The sequence below is a fragment of the Sminthopsis crassicaudata genome, chromosome 2 (assembly GCF_048593235.1).
Source record: "Sminthopsis crassicaudata isolate SCR6 chromosome 2, ASM4859323v1, whole genome shotgun sequence".
In the NCBI taxonomy this organism is placed as follows: Eukaryota; Metazoa; Chordata; class Mammalia; order Dasyuromorphia; family Dasyuridae; genus Sminthopsis; species Sminthopsis crassicaudata.
Window position 1 is genome coordinate 130,806,005 of NC_133618.1, and position 19,718 is coordinate 130,825,722.

Here is a 19,718-nt window from a genome sequence, read left to right on the forward strand (position 1 = left end):
TCAGGTGTTGAGTTTATCTTGGGGCAGGCATAATATTCCTAGAGTGGAAACATAGCAGGGCCATTAACAGATATGGATGTATAATAATTCTGCAGTCAGTTGAAGAAAAGTGTGCATGCCTGGAAAAGAGAAAAAAAGTGGTAATGCAGGAAGAGAGGAAAAAGAACATTAAATAATTAAGAAAAAGAAAACTGAGACCTTGACAAGTTCAAATCTAACCTCAGACTTTTACTAGTTGTGTGACACTGGGCAAGTCACTTAAACCCTATTTTTCTTAGTTTCCTTCTCTGTAAAATGAGCTGGGGAAGGAAATGGAAAAGCAGTCAAATATTTCTGCTATGAAAACCCCAGATAAGATCATAGAGTGTTACACAGGACAGAACAATAACAATTTCTATAAGAAACAGAATGTCTAAGAGACCATTTAATTGAACCCTCTGAATTTTATAAATGAGGACCATGAAGCTCAGAGATGTTACTTGCTTGAGGTCACACAGATGCTAAATGGCAGCAAAAGGATTTGAATCCGATTTCTTTGACTCCAAATCAAATGTTCTTTAATAATATCAAATTTGGATACAATTATTAAAAGAAATTTAGAATAAAGAAAGCATCAAGATATTATATGAACACATTGCCATGATGACAGTATTAAGAGAGTTTATTAAAACACTAGGTATCCCAGAAAAATGGCATTTGGTTTTCAATAAATCAAAAATAATGTAAGAAAATTATTTTAATATTCTGAATAAATATGAAAAGAATTGATTGAGTAAATGTACTTAACCTCCAATAATAATAATAATAATAATAATAATTTCCAAAACAAATGCATTTCACAGGGAAAAAAAAAAACTTCAAATATGAAAGCAGAAGCAAAGCAATTTGAATAATATAATACAATTCCATTGTCATGAATAATCATGGGAAAAAATCTAATCATAGAGAAAATGTATGTTCCAAAAAAACAAAGGAGCTGAAGAAACAATGCAGAAAAATAAATCCTACAAAACTAAAAATGACATAGCAAGAAAGAGGGAGGGAAGAAAGGAGCAAGGGAGAGGGGGAAATAGACAGACAGAAAAATCCAGATACAGAGAGAAATAAATATATTTAATAAGAGCTGTTTCAGTCATCACTGCAAAAATAATAAAAAAAGAGATGAACAGATTATTTGGTTTAGAAAGACAATAAAAAACAAATACAAGAAATTAAAATAAGTACAATTAACAAAAATATTAATGAAACTGATTCTCTTATGTATGAATTTATTGTTGTTTTTCTTAAAAGGTGCAATTGGAGAATAAACTAGAGAATAAAATGGGAAAAAATGTCATCAAGGCATAAAAAAACTAATTGCTTAAAAACTTACCAGGAGCTTAAAAAATCTGGAAGAGAAAAATAGTGCCATATACTAAATGTCTTATCCACTGTAAGTGAATCAACAATGGATGTGGAGCAAATAAATGTGGAAAAAACTGATGGCAAATTTGAAGTTGTACTACCAAGAAAGGAAAAGAGAGAAATAGAGAAGCCTTGATGATAAACGCCCTGAAAATTCGTGCATGAACAATGAAAAGACAACATTTAATTTAGTCACTCAGTAATGGAGGAAGGGAAGGATATGGAGCTGTGGAAGACTAGGATAAAAGTCAATGAATGGAAAATTGAGATGAGGAAAGTGTATCACTAAACTATAGTCTTCAAAAGTAGAATATTTTTGTGGTGGGTTTCCTCTGTGGGGAATTTTCAAATGAATGCACTGCCTAATCTGAGGAAGGGTTTTACCAATCTGGATTGCCCTATCCCAGGAGAAGAGATATATAAGCTATCAAGGGCAGCCATCACTCAGAGTGACAAAGTAGACATAAAGGGAGAGATAAGATAATATGGTCTCTGGAACTGAGACAACTGCTACTAAGGATTGAAAGTAAGATGAAATCTCAATTTTGGGGGCATGGAATGATTCCCATTACACAATGATGTTAAGACCTAAAAAAAGTAATAATACAGAGATGGGACAGAAATATAACAGCAGGCCTGCTCATTTGAACATTTTATCCTTGATAAGTGGTTGATATTCAAAGAGATTGCTAGTGTGAGAGGCTAGAACACAGATCATCAGAATAAAACATAGCTGCCAAAGTATTTGAAGCCATGGGTTAGTTTGGCCCAGGAGGAGTCAGCATCTGCCTTAAGTAAAGCAGATGCTGGCCACAGGACTGTTTTCTTCCATAGATTATGTAGATGCTGAGATATTATAATAGGAGAATTAAAAAAAGAAACAAAATAAAATTTTAAATGATCAAAACCTATAGTTTATAATTATCTATTAACAAATATAAATGTTAGTTTTTAGCATATTTGAAATTTAATAAAATTGCCTTTGTGTCTTTATAAACTTCTTTTCTGTTGCATATTTAAATATTATTGATGTTTTCTGTCTTCTTTTACAATCTCTCATACTATCCATTAAATCTAATCTCAAATGTAAGGCTTGTATTATAATTTTGTAATCAAGTAAATTTCATTAATTTATTCACTAATATATGCATATTCACTATGTCTGAAACTATTATTGTGTTACTTATTTTATTATCGTTATCTTTTCATTAACAAAGAAAAAGAAACTGGGCAAAAAAAGGAACAAGATAACAGGACTAATTTCTAATTGGAATTGTCTGCGGATCTTACATTATCCTTTCTTTCTTCACCCAACTTGGGCAAAGATCACTTGGTCTCATTTGCTCTCTCCTTTTAACCCTACCTTCCCATAGTTGTGACCATCCCTTTCCCAAATCTCTCCTTTCTCAACTCTCTGCTTCTTTCTGTCTATGATTATAATAGCTGGCATTTATATAGCATCTTAGGATTTATGGAGCATTTTACCGTTATTTCATTCCTTACAACACCTCTCTAAGGCAGGTTCTATTATTATCCCTGCTTTAGAGACAGCTGATAGATGTCTAAAGCAGGATTTGAATTGAGATCTTCCAAAGTAGAAGTACAGTTTTCAATCTTATACTTTCTAGCTGCTGTTTTCCTTAATGTATTTCTACGCTACACTGATGAATCTCTACACCAAGCTTTTTGAGTGGGTGTTTGAGGGTGTATGTCATGGTGTTATAGTGAAAAGGGCTTCTCCATTACTTGTCATCAACATTTCTGGAGTAGATTTGTCAAGCATCTCCTCCTACTTCTAGCAGGCACAACTTTCCTATACAAGTTCCCAATAAGTTGGCCTCCACTGACCAGGTTACTTTTAAAATATCAAACTCCTTATTATCATAGACTTAAAAAAATTCAGGGTTACTTGCTTTACAATTTATTACCTGTGTAACAAACAAAACAATGGCATATTATTTCCAGTGGATCAAAGAGAGAAAGATCAAAGACCAACCTCTAATGATCCAGTTCACAGGATGCCAGTTAAAAATCTCTCCTCCAGAATTCTCTTAATGTATTTTGTAAGAATTAGACTTTTTCTCTCAGGAAACATCTCATTAAATTTTCTCCTTGATAGTTATATCATTCAAACTTTCAAGATAAAAAAGTTCTCTGTTTTTTTCTCTTTGTCTTCATGCAGTCTCTCTGCATCCCATCCCAGTACACAGACTCAATCCAGAATGAGGACTGATTTGCATCTTTCCTCAAAGAATGTATAGATGACAAACTTTTCCAAAAACTGAAATCAGTTTTAAAGATATTCTAAAATTATTCAAGTCATGTGGAAAAGGCTACTGAATTTGGTGTGACACTTTAATTCTCCTTTCTGTAACAGTTTGAGATAGAGGGTATTTCATGTATTCTTTTAATGTTTCAATCTTTTCACTTTGCCTTTTTGTTTCTAATTGTATCTTTGAATTTTGGATTACTTTGCTCCATTCTGTTTTTTTTCAGGATACCTGTTACATCCTGAAAAATTTCTCACCCCCTCTCCAGTACAATCCATTGGCTTTAGGGTCAAAGACAAAATCCTCCATCTGTTATTCAAAGACCTTCACAACTTGACTTCCTTCAATTTTTCTAGTCTTCTCAAACCATATTCTCCTCCTCCTCTTCTCATCCCTTCTGTATCTTGAAATTCAGTGACACTGGTTTTATTGCTGTTACTCAAACAAGACACACCATTTCCCAGATCGAGGCATTTTCTCTGACAATCCTCCATTGCCAGGAATACTTTCCCAACTCTTCTTTGCCTTCTGGCTTCCCTGCTTTCCCTGTTTTCCTTCAACTTCCAGCCAAAATCTCTTCTATGAGAAGCCTCCCAATGCTCCTTACTATTTCCTCCATTTTTGTAGCATACAACTTCTTTGTACATAATTAATATCGTCTTCCCCATTTAGACTAGGACTCTTCATCCATTCTTTGTATCCTCAGAACATAGCATGGTGCCTGGCACATCACAGGTATTTAACAAATGCTTATCAGCTTATTGGTTGACTTCTGTGTAAGCTATACTTTCTTCCTTTATTTGTTCTATTTTCATTCTTTATTTCTATTTTTCCTTTCATTTTTGAGGGAGCTTTTAAAGATTTGTGGCTAATCTAGGTTTCTTCTTTTTTGGGAGGGAAGAAGGGAAAGGAAAGTAATCTCCCTATAAAAATAGTTGGCTAGCATATTTATAGTATAACATGTTATTTTCTTCTGGGGTTGTATTTTAGTATTTTTTAATCCATGTAATTCTTCATTGTATTAGGAGTCTTACTCTGTTCTCATAAATTTCAGTTAAAAGTGCAGGATAATGCTATCTTCAGATATAATCTTTGAAATCAACCCCTGTTCTATGTTCAATGATTTAAAGCAGTCTTCAGGCTTACTTCTAGAAAGGATTGTTGATGTTTTGCTTTTGTTCTGGAAGAGGTTCTCAGGGAAACCAGACATGACTAGAATTATTCATATCTCTACCTTTTCTAGAAGACCATAAATAAAAACTAAAAATAAATGAAGCATCCCCTACAAAAATATAAAGTACACACATAACAAAATATGAAATAAAGGTATAAGTAAACCAGTCTAAGAAAATGAAAATAAATTAATCATAAACTACCAAAGAGAGGAAAATACACACACAAAAAAACACACACATGTGTGCACACCTGCATGCATATACATGCACCACCAACATCACCATCACCATCACTATCATCATAGAAGCAATAATAACAAAAAAGCTGGTACAGATGAAATTACAAGTAAATTATATCAAATGTTTAAAAATACCAAGTTATTCTCATATACTCCAAAGAAATAAAAATCAGAAAGAAAGGTGCCAGACATATCAAAATGTTGATAATATTTCTTTTCGTGCAAGAAAAAACTGCAATGAAGCCCATCTATTGGTGAAGGTTTAACCCATTATAGTACATAAATTAATAGGCTATCACTATGTCTTAAGAAACAATATGCATAGTCAAGCACAATGAATTCCTATATTACCTCTGTCCAGAAAATGTTTCATTCTTCATCTTATGTCCTTCAGCTCTCTGTCACAAAATAGGTAACATGAATCAATGAAATTTCAATAAAAAGAAAGGCAAACTCTATAAATTAGTCAGTGAACCATGGGAAGACATCTATAAATGCAATCAAAAGAAAGTAAAATCAGACAAACAATGTATGCTATGATTATAACATTATAAACGAAATGAATAAAAAATTGAAACTGAATGCTGAGTTTCTATATCAGTCAAGAAGGTTGGCACTAAAAAAAGGAAGCTTAGAAAATGAATCCTATTCTAAACTTTGCAGAGGAGTGAAAGATGCATGTGCAGTATTGTATTTACATTTAGATTTAATTGTGGCATTGGATAGGTTTACTGATTTATTTTTGTCTTCTAAAAGTCTTTTATATAAGGGATGGTTCACTTGATCATTGATTAAATTCAGGGATTCTTGAAAACTTTTTCCACTTTCTTGCCCAAGTAATTTTTACATGATACCAAGTATATAGCAATATAAAACTAGATATATAAACCAACATTTATTGATAATAAATCACAATTTAACAACTTCCATATTCTGTTATTATACCCCACATGGAATGGCAAATCACAGTTTAAGAAGCTGGAGTTGTAATATATACATAAAGTATATGGTATATATATACACATATAAAATATATGAATTTTAAAATGAAGAAAAAGCAAAAACCTAACAACTGTAACTTTATATGTAAATATATTATGCAATTCAAGTGAAATAATAGCAACATTGGATGAAAAATAAAAATAAAAAATAACTTCTATGCAAGAACAATGCACACAAAAAAGTTAAGTCCTTCATAAAATTAAAGTAAGAGTAGAAAGAAATTGATTTTACCAAAGATGATTCAAAAAAGCAAAATTTAAAATCATGCTACCAAATAATATATACATGTACTCAGTACAGATGGGAAATGGAGAGGCATTAATCAGGGGCAGAATTGTGGCATCAAATGTTTATATGAAGGACATTGTGTTGAAGATATAATTAATATCATAGATATAATATGAGATATATAAAGGACTAAACCCCTTTTTATAGCTTTTTATTTACAAATCATATGCATGGGTAATTTTTCAACACTGACTCTTGCAAAACCTTCTAATCCAAATTTCCCCCTTCTTCTCCCACTCCCTCCCCTAAATGTAGGTAGCCCAATACATGTTAAATATGTTAAAACCAATATATTTATATGTATTTATACAGTTATCTTGCTTCATAAGAAAAATTGGATCTAGAAAGAAAAAAAAATCTGAGAAGGAAAACAAAAATGCAAGTAAACAACAACAGAAAGAGTAAGAATACTATGTTGTGTTCCACACTCAGTAGCTGGCTCTCTTCTATTCATTTCAATTAGCATCAATTCATGTGAGTCTCTCCAGACTTCTCTGTATTCATCCTGTTGGTCATTTCTTATAGAACAATAATATTCTATAACATTCATATACCATAATTTATTCAGTCATTCTCCAATTGATGGCCATCCATTCAGTTTTTAGTCACTACAAAAAGGGCTGCCATGAACATTTTTGCACATGTGGGTCCCTTTCCCTCCTTTAAGATCTCTTTGGGAAAAAGTCCCAGTAGAAACACTGATGGATCAAAGGGTATGCACAGTTTGATAATTTTTTTGAGCATAGTTCCAAACTGCTCTCCAGAATGGTTGGATCTATTCACAGTTCTACCAACAATGTATCAGTGTCCCTGTTTTCCCACAGCCCCTCCAACATTTATCATTATTTGTTCCTGTCATTTTAGCCAATCTGACAGGTGTGTAGTGGTGTCTCAGAGTTGTCTTAGTTTGCATTTGTCTATTAATAGTGATTTGGAACACCTTTCCATGTGGCTACAAATAGTTTCAATTTCTTCATCTGAAAATTCTCTGTTCATATCCTTCGATCATTTATCAGTTGGAGAATGGCTTGAATTATTATAAGTTTGAGTCAATTCTCTATATATTTTAGAAATTAGGTCTTTATCAGATTCTTTCAATGTAAAAATGTTTTTCTAGCTTATTGCTTCCCTTCTAATCTTGTCTGCATTAATTTTGTTTGTACAAAAACTTTTTAACTTAATATAATCAAAATTATCTATTTTGTGATCAATAATGATTTCTAGTTCTTCTTTGGTCACAAATTCCTTCCTCCTCCACAGGTCTGAGAGGTAAACTAAGGAAGTAAACTTAAATATTTGTTGACTAAATTCAATAGAAGCTTTTATCCAATTGTTTCCATGTAGTCTTTGTCAAAAACTTCTCCAATAAAATTTTCTCTTTTTTATTAGAGATTGGTTTTGTATTTGTGTTATTTTGTTGAATTTGCTTATTACTATATTCCAATGTCATTTCTAAGCCTTAAGTAGCCCCCTGCAGTTTAAGTACTTAAATGCATATGAGCTATAATTTTCTTTGGAGGTGAGAGTTTCTTGATTCTGAATGCCATACACTGATAAAAGATATATTTATTTGGTATATTGAGGGCTCTTTATTATGTATTCACTTTTTGAGGTGGCACCTAAGGATCTAGAGTCAGCTGAACTCTCTAGTGAAAATTTCAAAATACCTGAGTTCAAATTTGGCCCAAGTTATTTACTGGCTGTGTGACCCTGCACGTAAGCCACTTAACCCTGTTTGCCTCAGTTTCTTCATCTGTAAAATGAGCAAGAGAAGAAAATAGAAAAGCACTCCAAGAAATGCCAAGATCTATGCCAAGAAAATGTCATGGATAATATGGCCCATGATGCCATAAGGTATATGACATTAGTGAACAATCTTCTAAAATTTTGGATTCTTTGTTAATTTACATTTTAAAATATATTTTAATTACATGTAGAAAAAAATTTAATTTTGCTTTTAAATTTAGCATTCCAAATTTTCTCCCTCTATTTGACCCCAGAAAGCAATTTTATATAGTTTATACATATATGGCCATAAAAAGCATTTCCATTTTACTTGTGTTATGAAAGAAATATGTCAAGAAAATGAAAAAAATGAAAAATAAAAAATAATAGAATACAAATAATGTGTGTTGATCTGCATTCAATTGTCCTCAGTTCTTTCTCTGTAAATGAATAGCATTTTTCATCTCAAGGTCTTTGACATTTTCTTAGATTTTTGTATGGCTGAAAATAGTTTAAATTTTTCACAGTTGATTATCCTTATTGTATTTCTGTTACTATGTACAATGTTTGCCTGGTTTGCCTTGCTTGCGTTTGTATCAGTTCATTTCTGAATATATCCTGCTCATCACTCCTTAGAAGAATATGCTATCACAATTCTCTGCTAATTTAATGCAAGATTGCTTATTTTATGAATACTTTTTTCCTCCCTCTTGTTTTGTTGCAGTTATTTATTTTAGTTAATTTATTTTAACTATAAGATTATAAAAAGTGAGAGTTTGAACACAATTCCTCACATAATTTTTTCTAATATTCAATATTCATATTTTTAAAGAATATAACAAAAAGTGTTGGAGGAAATTTAAAACATAAACTTGAATATTAATAAGCTGAATTCTGCAATGAAAATTTCAAAATACATTAAAAATAATAACTCAACAAAACATCACATAAAAGGATCAAGTATCAAGGTAGTAAAAGGACCCATATGTGCAAAAATGTTTGTAGCAGACCTTTTTATAGTGGCAAGAAACTGGAAATTGAGTGCATGCCCCTCAGTTGGAAAATGGCTAAAAAAGTTAGGGTATATGAATGTTATGGAATATTAATTTTTATAAGAAATTATCACCAGAATGATTTTGGAAAGACTTGGAGAGACTTGTATGAACTGATGCTGAGTGAAGTGAGTAGAACCAAAAGAACATTGTACACAGCAACAAGATTATGAATGATCAATTCTGATGGACTTGACTCTTTTCAACAGTGAGGTGATTCAGGTCAATTCCAATAGACTTGGGATGGAGAGAGCCATCTACAACCAGAAAGTGGGCTGTTGGGGACTGAATGTGAATCACAATATAGTATTTTCACTTTTTTGTTGTTTGTTTGCTTTTTGTTTTCTTTTTCCTTTTTGATCTGATTTTTCTTGTGCAACATGATAAATGTAGAAATCTTTAGAGAAGAATTGCACATATTTAACATATATTAAATTACTTGCTGTCTAGAGGAAGGGGTGGGGTAAAGAGGGAGAAAAACATTTGGAACACAAGGATATCTTGGAACATTTTTTTTTCTTCAGTCTGTAAACATTAAGTACCTTTCATGAGTCAGGATTGTGCTTTTCTTCAATTGATCAAAAACATTTGCTTAAAACCAAAGTGCAAAATTATTTTAATTTTCACAATAAAATCAGAAATAACTCAAGAATATCCACTACATTTATTACTATTTGATATAATATTTTAAATGATAGCTATAGCAATGAGAATAAAAAACTAAGGGAATAACTATTAGCAATGAGAAGAGAAAATATTCGTTCTTACAAATGTTATTAAGAAACCCTCAGAAAATTGACTTTAAAAAAACTAATAAAAACAATTAATTGCTTCATTAAAGCAACAGCATTAAAAATTTTATAAAAGCATTGATATTGTTTTGCAGTACCAAGAAAACATAGCAAGGAAAAAAAAAACTAGTGAAATAAAATAAATATGAAATTATTACATAACATATAAGGTAGTTGGAATTTATCCTATTAAGCCACATACAAAGGAATTATATAACAAGAATTATAAATTTTTTTATGGAAATGAAGGATGACCTAAATAATTGGAGCTGGAGAAGGAAATGGCAAACTACTCCAGTAGCTCCGCCAAGAAAACCCCAAAGGAGATAATAGAGACTTGTTAGACTGAAAAAAAATGACTCAAAAGCAAAATCAAAAGAAAATTAATTGGAATTATTTCTGAGACTTTTCCATGCCCAAAATATTAACAACATGATACTAGTTAATTAGTTCACAGGTATAAAAATTTACAATAAAGAACAAAGCAGCAAGAATTTCAAGGGAAATTATGAAAAAAGTAAAAGTGGTGATGAACATTACTGAATCTCAAATTGTTTCATAAAGCAATTATCAAAAGTACCTGGTTATGTTTAAAATGGGACAAATATGCCGTAAGAATATATTAGCAAGAGAATGCAATAAGGAAACATATAAAGAAGGCCAGTATCTAATAAAGTAAAGAACATAAATTATTGGAAAGATATTTAATGAGAAGTACACAGAAAAACAGTTTCAAGTTACTTGAAGTAAATAAACATTTATTAAGAGTATCAGCCAGTGTGCTGTGCTAAGAATGCAAATACAAGTATAAAGAAGAACCTTAAGTTCTAATAGAGTAAGAAAACACATAAAAGAAAGTTGAATAAAGGGGGAGGGAAGATGAAGATACCTGACTCCCAGATGGTATAAAGAAAATTCTGTGAACATACTATCAGTGCAGTCTGGAGAGCAATAAAGATATAATTTTCCTAGGTCACTTCCTTAAATTTATAGATATTAAAATGAAGAAGCTAAAACTGAGAGAAAGGATAAGGGGGCAGCAGGTATTTCTAACCTGTGAAATGATCCAGGGGTGGATGGAGTTTTCAGACTGAAAAAGTTTCTGTAGTAGTAGACAGAAAATAGGTTTAGACAAATAATTTATACCATATAGCACAATTAATTCCAAATGGAAGAATGAGTTAAATATAAAGAGTATAAAAATTCAAGGAGAAAAAGTCTTATGGTAAAAATTGTAGGGTTTAGAAGAATATATATATATATATATGGAACAGAGGAGAATATAACTAGCTAATAGCAAAACAGGCAGTTTTTATTTTATAATATTTTCAACTTTAGCTTAGAAAAACAGATACAGCTAGAAGAATTGAATGTACTAATAAGAAAAAGTTAACTTCAAAGATATCTGAGGAAAATTCTGACTTGAAAAATGCATGAATATTTCACAAATCTTTTGGGGATAAGAATCATTCTCCCAAGTTGCAATTGTCAAGGCATATGAACAAATGATTTTACAGAGAAGAAAAAGAAAATGTGAACAACCTTTTGAATTGGAATTCTCCAATTCTTACTAATGTAACAGAAGTAATTAGGTGGTACAGTGGAAACAGCACCAGTTCTGGAGTCATAAATATCTGAGTTCAAATATGGCATTAGACACTTATTAGCTATGTGACCCTAGGCAAGTAACTTAATCCTGTGTACTTCAGTTTCCTCTTCTGTAAAATGAACTGAAGTAAATTGCAAACCACTTCTGTATCTCTGCCAAGAAAAGCTCAAAAGGAGTTACAAATAGTTGGATATGACTAAACAATAATAACCAAAAAGGAGGATGGAAGAGCTTTGCTGAACATTTCTAGATCACCCAAGATGTAAACACCCTATTTCTGGGAGAAGACATTCTACATTTCCCTACAACATGGATAGCAGCAACCTCTTTTCATAGACTATTTCTTAAAATAACCAGAATGAGAGAGTCTTCCTCTTTTTCCTGCAACATCCAGAAAAGAAGGTTCTTTAGATGTATTGAACTTGTGATGGGGGAAGATCTACTTTTCCCTCCTCCCTTTCATCCTGTGACCCTAAGAAAAGTATGTGGGGATTTTGTTTTGGTTGTTTTGTCTGTCTTTTTTTTCAGTAATAAACTAAAGGAACTGAAATTATCTGGAGAAGTTATTCTTCATATATAAGTAAATAACTGCGAAAACATTTTATGATTGGATTGGGGATTTCATTTATATAGGGAATGGCCAATGAAGAATAATGCACACAATGTCATAGACTTTTGATGAGCTGATTACTTTACTGAATAGTATTTTTTTAAATTGTTTACTCTATATTGTACACAGTAACAGCAAAATTGTCAATGATCAACTTAGTCCTTCACAGTAATACAGTGACCCATTACAATTTCAAATGGCTTGTGATGGAAAATACTATATGCACAGATACAGAAAGTGAATTCAGATTGAAGCATATCATTTTACTTCATTTTTATGGTTTATTTCTTTTACTCTGTTTCCTCTTTCACAACATAACTAATATATAAATATATTTTACATGATTGCACATATATAACATATCAAATTGCTTACTGTCTTGGAGACTAGGGAAAGAGAAAATTTGTAACTCATTTTAAAAATAATGTTAAAATTGTCTAAGTAATAGAAAAAATAAAACGCTATTCAAAAAAAGAGAAAAATGGGAGAGAAGACATTAAAAATAATTTTTGTTATAAGTTTTGAGAAATGAAGCATAAAAATTGATCAATTCTTTTTAAAGGCAATGAGGTCTTTAAATAAAGTGGGGACTCAATCAGTAAAGAAAAAGAAATAAGTAATACCAATAACTTTAATCAATGAATTGTCCACTGTTTTGATATGAAGGGAGCAGGGGGAATTGAAGGATAGTAAAAAGCAGAAAACGATCCCAGAATTGTCTCTGTCACTTAAATTCAATTCACACACATGTCAGAACATCACCCTAGTGATGACTTTGATCCTCTTAGAAAATGAAGAAAAAACAATAGACCTGCGGGGACTGAAAAAAAATAGTACTGTCAAAAAGAAATTCATGAGGAGCCATAAATTTAGGGTAGGGGCAAAGACCAATAGTTTTGTACATTTTAAATTCCAATAAAATAATTTGTTGAAATTGTACAGATAGTTGATGATATATTAGAGTTAAGAGAGAGAGCAGGATTAGATATAGAGATCTGAGTCATCAAATTAAGGAAGACAATTGGACAGTACAATGATCTAGTAAAGCTAAAATTTAAATCATCTGTGTTAACAAAAAGTGAACTACAAAAATGGAAGATTATATGTACTGTCACAAGCTCTGTATTAGATGATTTGGCTCACTTTTTTTCCCGGAAGAGAGAGTATGTGAGGTACGATGGGAGAAGTGTTTTTTATCAAAGCAAAATGTTTCAAAATAATTGACAAAAATAAATTTAACGAGGAGAAGGAAACCTTGTACTAGCTTATCTCCAAGAGTGCTTTTGATACTGGAATACTATGAATTTAAGGATGCCAAGTGTATCTTAAAGCACTCATTAGAAATATTTTCACTGCCAGGAAGACTGGACTCATTAACTTTATTAGTCAGTCATGTGAAGTTGGGATGTTTTGGCTTCCTTTCTTAATTTATGCCACATTTATTGAAAAGTCTTTGACACTTATGAGTTGTAAATTTTTAATAAAATAACTTTTACCAAAAGTAAACATCTCACTCAATCTCAGTATATTCATGAATTAAGAAAAATCTAAAAATAGCTTATTATGTTGAGGGTTATCTGGCTTTGAGACCTTCAAAATATCCAATATTCTAATTAATAATAATTTCACAGATTCTATAATCTACAAAGGTTTCTAATGCCATTGAATCTAGCCCCTAAGTAAGGAGAAAACCTTTTTATAACATGTCTGAAAAATGATCACATAGCTTCTGCTTGAAGATCTCTGGTATTTGAGAATTCGCTGTTTTCAAGGGCAATTCATTCAAGCTTTTACTTATATTGAATTAAAATCTAGCACTACCTCAAACATAGTTTCTGGATTTCCCATTTATATGCCCAGAAATATTTTAGCTTTCTCTAAATATTTGAATAGGTGGCAAAGTAGATAGCACACAGCTTGGAATTAGAAAGACCTATCTTCTTGAGTTCAAATTCAGTTGCTGTCACTTACTAGTTATGTGACCACGAAAATGTCACTTAACATTATTTGCCTTGATTTCCTCATCTCTAAAAGGAGTTGGAGAAAAAATGGCAAAGAACTCCATTACCTCTATTAAGGAAACCCCAAATAAAATCTCAAAGAGTTATACACTCCTGAAAAATTTAACAGCAACAATAAAATATTCTATCCAAGTCATTTCTTCTTTAGGCTAAGTATGCTCAGTCCTTTCAAATGATTGTTAGGTGAAATGCTTTCCAGTTATACATTATTATAGATATATTCTATCTTGATAACACTAGATTATACTACATCTTGTTAATAATCAGATGTGCTAATGATTAGATGTGCTAATTATTTTAAAATGTGAAGTAGAAACAATCTATGATTTTATTTCCAAAATTAGCTCCTATGTATGTGAGAATTGACCCATCAAGCAATAGTTGTTAGTAGCCAATTATGTGCCAGGCTCTGTATTAAATATTTTTGTTAGGGTATACATAAAGAAGGAAAAGATAATCCCTGCCCTCAAGGAGTTTTCAATCTAATGAAGAGGAACCAATTATTCAAACTGAATTTACCAGCAAACCAAAAAGTTCAATAAAATCAATCTACTGTGATTCCTCAATGATAATCTCTCTCTCTCTTGTCTCTCTCCTCTCTCTCTCTCTCTCTCTCTCTCTCTCTCTCTCTCTCTCTCTCTCTCTCTCTCTCTCTCTCCATCTTTCTCTCTCTCTCTTGTCTCTCTCTCTCTCTCTTTTTCTGTCTCTTTCTCTGTCTCTCAACACACATTTATATATATATATGTTATATGCATATGTCTGTATATGTATATACATGTTTGTATTCATATATGTATATACACTTGAACAACACCTATATACACATATGCATGTATGTGTATATATAGATTATGTGGGCATATGTATATGGGTATTTCTGTAATAATTTAAAGCTTATGAAAGGTTTTTTCTTTCCACAAAAATTCCATGAATTGTGTAGTATGCAGATTATGACAAGCACATTTCTTTAACAGGAAAGTGAGATGCCATGCTTTAGGTGACTTGCTCAAATGCATACAGCTGTTAGGTGCAAAGATAGTACTTAAGCATTCCCTTTTAACTCTACATCAAATGCTTATTTAGACCTCCATTCTAATCATTCATTGATGTGGCTAGATGTGGAATTCAAAAATAACCAGATAATTGACACGTGTTCAGAGTCATTTTGTAGTATGAATAGTTTGTAAAGCATTTCAATATACGGTCTGAATGCACCATGTTCTCATTTCTCCTCCAGTCCTGTTGGAAGCTGCTCAGGGCTTGAAGACAAAACTCTTCCTATTGATTTGCTCTTCAATGCTTTCTTTGCCTTTTATTTTGGATTGCGGGTAAGTAAGATGCTAAAAAGAAATAAGCTTAATAATTATCTATGTGGCTTTCATAACTTTAAGTTATTCAGTAACTTCTCTGAGTCTCCATTTCTTCATTTGTATAATAATAGGATGGATTTCAATGCTATCTAAGATCCCTCCTTGGTCTCAAGCAATATTCCTAGGAACAAATGTTAAAGTGGTTTATCAGCTATACAATATAGTTCTAAGGGGCTGTTAATATCATCTTATGTTTTTGTCCTCTTGTCTTGGTTCATAGTTGGTTTCCCAACTAGATAATTAACTTCTAATGATAACACATTGATAGAAAACTTTCCTGAGAATATCATGGGAGAGATATGATAAGAAGAGCATTATATCCATTTTGTGAGGTGAGAAAATTAAGGATTAGAAAGTTCAGAGGCATTGTCAACAGCTCCTCAAACCTAGGTCTACTTACCTTCAACATTATATTGTTCCCACTTCACTAATCACTTATCATCACAGTGTTTTCCCCATATATATATATATATATATATATATATATATATATATATATATATATATATATATATATATATATATATACATTACATGTTAACAAAGAGATTTGGATCAGATAATTTCTAATGGCCCTTTCCATCTCTAAATATATAACCCTCTGATCCTAAACAAAACAAACAAATAATATATCTCAGCTTAAGTATTTCACTAGCCCTACTGGGAAAATATTGGGTTAATATAAGCTATTTGGTGGTATTGATGCTTTTATCATTGTTTGTTTTAGGTTTTGTCCTGTTTGTTTTGGAACTTAAGTTGATATTTATTCTGCACAATAGAAAACATAAAACCAATGCAAGTAATTCTTAATATTCTATAGACAATGTACCAAAAATAGATAAATGACTCAAAGTATTTCTTAAGCAATCAATATAATACTTCTCAGTACTCAATGAATCCCATTGCCCACAGTGTCCTAAAGTGAAAAAAGTTCTCATAGTCTCATGCTACCCCGCTGTGTTTGTACTTCCCTTAGAAGGGGAATGAACAAGAGTTACTAGTGAAGTAGTTTCCTAAAATCTGGGGAATCTCACTTTCCATATAAATACAGATAAGCCCTCTAGACAAACAGAATCACCACGTGGTTTGTCCTTCCCTTGAAAAAGAAAGGAACTTACTCTCTCTAGACAGACAGTGTCCTAGCATTACAATGAGTTTCATTTTTGCTCTGTAGAGAATTAACAAAAATTCCATGTGATAATTCTGTTATGCAAGCTTTAAAGTTCACCAGAAGGAAAATAAACAATACTGCTAAATGTCACTGTCACTGTTTTTGTAAATACATTTCATTGATTTTTTTCATTTTTATCTCATCTACATTTTTTATTGTATCCTTCACCTCAAAATCTACCAGGGAAGAATCTTTTATAACAAAATAAAATAAAATAAAATAAACAACAGGGGACCAAGCGGGGGGCTGAGAGGGTATAGTTAGAATACCTAACTAATAGCTCAGATATAGCTTTTTTGTGAATTGTTCCACATCTATAATTACCTGTTTCTGCAAAAAAAAAAGCAGTTATTGTTTAGTAATTTCAGTTTATATCCAACTCTTTATGGTGCCATTTGGAGTTTTTTTGGGCAAAGATGCTGAAATGATTTGCCATTACTTTCTCCAGGAAAGCAAGGTAAACAGAGGTAAATGACTTTCCTAATGCCACATATCTAATAAGTGTCTGAAGCAATAATATAACTCAAGAAATTAACTCTTCCTGATCTTAAGCCTGGCACTCTATTCATTGTACCACCGAGCTTCCTGAAAAAAAAAAAAAAAAAAAAAGTAGGGGGAGATGTTCTGTCCTGTGTCTTCTTCTCTAGTATCAGACTTGTTTTGAGTTGGACTTTACTCAGGCCAGTCTCCTGGTAGTTTAATTTGATGCTGGAACAAAATGAGTCACTCATAGATGCCTAAAAAATTAACTAAATTTTTTATTTAACAATATCTTATCAGGAAAAAGCTATTCAGCAGCTAAGGCTCTGAGGACACTTTAAATTGTTTCACATGAAACTCTCTTGCCTTAGTTGCTTATTCTGATCTATCAGCCAAATACTAAGCTGCTCTTGGGGCCTATTTTGTACAGGGGTGATGTCAATAATATGAGTTTATAGTCATTTAAAGCAACCAAATCTAGAGGATGTTTTGAATACTTTCAAAATGCAGACTAATGTAATTTTCAGATAGGTGGGAGAGGAGCTGGAATGTGTGTTGGGAAGAGCTTAGGATTGCACCTTCTACATTTGGCCATTATACTTTTCCATCATTCACTCTCTTTTTTTTTTTTTTTTTTTTTTTTTTTTTAATTTTTTATTTTATTTTATAATTATAACATTTTTTAACAGTACATATGCATGGGTAATTTTTTACCACATTATCCCTTGCACTTACTTCTATTCAGATTTTTTCCCTTCCTCCCCCAACCCCCTCCCCCATATGGCAAGCAGTCTTATATATGTTAAATATATTACAGTATAATTTAGATACAATATATGTGTGTAGAACCGAATTTTTTTGTTGCACAGGAAGAATTGGATTCAGAAGGTAAAAATAACAGTTTACATTCATTTCCCAGTGTTCCTTTTCTGGATGTAGCTGGTTCTGTCCATCATTAATCAATTGGAATTGGATTAGTTCTTCTCTATGTTGAAGAAATCCACTTCCATCAGCATACATCCTCGTACAGTATCATTGTTGAAGTGTATAATGATCTTCTGGTTCTGCTCGTTTCACTCAGCATCAGTTGATGTAAGTCTCTCCAAGCCTCTCTGTATTTCTCCTGTTGGTCATTTCTTATAGAACAATAATATTCCATAACATTCATATACCATAGTTTACCCAACCATTCTCCAATTGATGGACATCCATTCATCTTCCAGCTTCTAGCCACTATGAAAAGGGCTGCCACAAACATTTTGGCACATACAGGACCCTTTCCCTTCTCTAGTAGTTCCTTGGGGTATAAGCCCAGTAGTAGTATGGCTGGGTCAAAGGGTATGCACATTTTGATAACTTTTTGGGCATAATTCCAGATTGCTCTCCAGAATGGTTGGATTCTTTCACAACTCCACCAACAATGCATCAGTGTCCCAGTTTTCCCACAGCCCCTCCAACATTCATCGTTATTTGTTCCTGTCATCTTAGCCAATCTGACAGGTGTGTAATGATACCTCAGAGTTGTCTTAATTTGCATTTCTCTGATCAATAGTGATTTGGAACACTCTTTCATATGAGTGGAAATAGTTTTAATTTCATCATCTGAAAATTGTCTGTTCATATCCTTTGACCATTTATCAATTGGAGAATGGCTTGATTTCTTATAAATTAAAGTCAATTCTCTGTATATTTTGGAGATGAGGCCTTTATCAGAACCTTTAACTGTAAAAATTTTTTCCCAATTTGTTACTTCCCTTCTAATCTTGTTTGCATTAGTTTTGTTTGTGCAGAAACTTTTTAATTTGGTGTAATCAAAATGTTCTATTTTGTGATCAATAATGGTCTCTAGTTCTCCCTTGGACACAAACTCCTTCCTCCTCCACAAGTCTGAGAGGTAAACCATCCCATGTTCCTCCAATTTATTTATGATTTCGTTCTTTATGCCTAAATCTTGGACCCATTTTGATCTAATCTTAGTATGTGGTGTTAAATTTGGGTCCATGCCTAGTTTCTGCCATACTAATTTCCAGTTTTCCCAGCAGTTTTTGTCAAATAATGAATTCTTATCCCAAAATTTGGGATCTTTGGGTTTGTCAAAGATTAGATTGCTATTTTTATTCACTATCTTGTCCTGTGAACCTAACCTATGCCACTGATCAACTAGTCTATTTCTTAGCCAATACCAAATGGTTTTGGTGACTGTTGCTTTATAATATAGCTTTAAATCAGGTACACTTAGACCACCTTCCTCTGACTTTTTTTTCATTAGTTCCCTTGCAATTCTTGACCTTTTATTCTTCCATATGAATTTTGTTGTTATTTTTTCTAGGTCATTAAGATAGTTTCTTGGGAGTCTGATTGGTATAGCACTAAATAAATAGATTAGTTTGGGGAGTATTGTCATCTTTATTATATTCGCTCGGCCTATCCAAGAACATTGAATGTCTTTCCAATGATTTAAATCTGACTTTATTTTTGTGGCAAGTGTTTTGTAATTTTGCTCATATAATT

At 32.1% G+C, this 19,718-nt stretch overlaps 1 protein-coding gene across 1 annotated transcript in view; it reads left to right on the plus strand.

Moving 5' to 3' along the window:
- Window positions 1–19,718, plus strand: part of KCNU1 (potassium calcium-activated channel subfamily U member 1) — a 270,021-nt gene that overhangs the window by 29,820 nt on the left and 220,483 nt on the right. Inside the window, 1 exon segment of the mRNA XM_074285038.1 lies at window positions 15,424–15,514. Within this exon segment, the coding sequence (XP_074141139.1) occupies window positions 15,424–15,514 (91 nt within the window).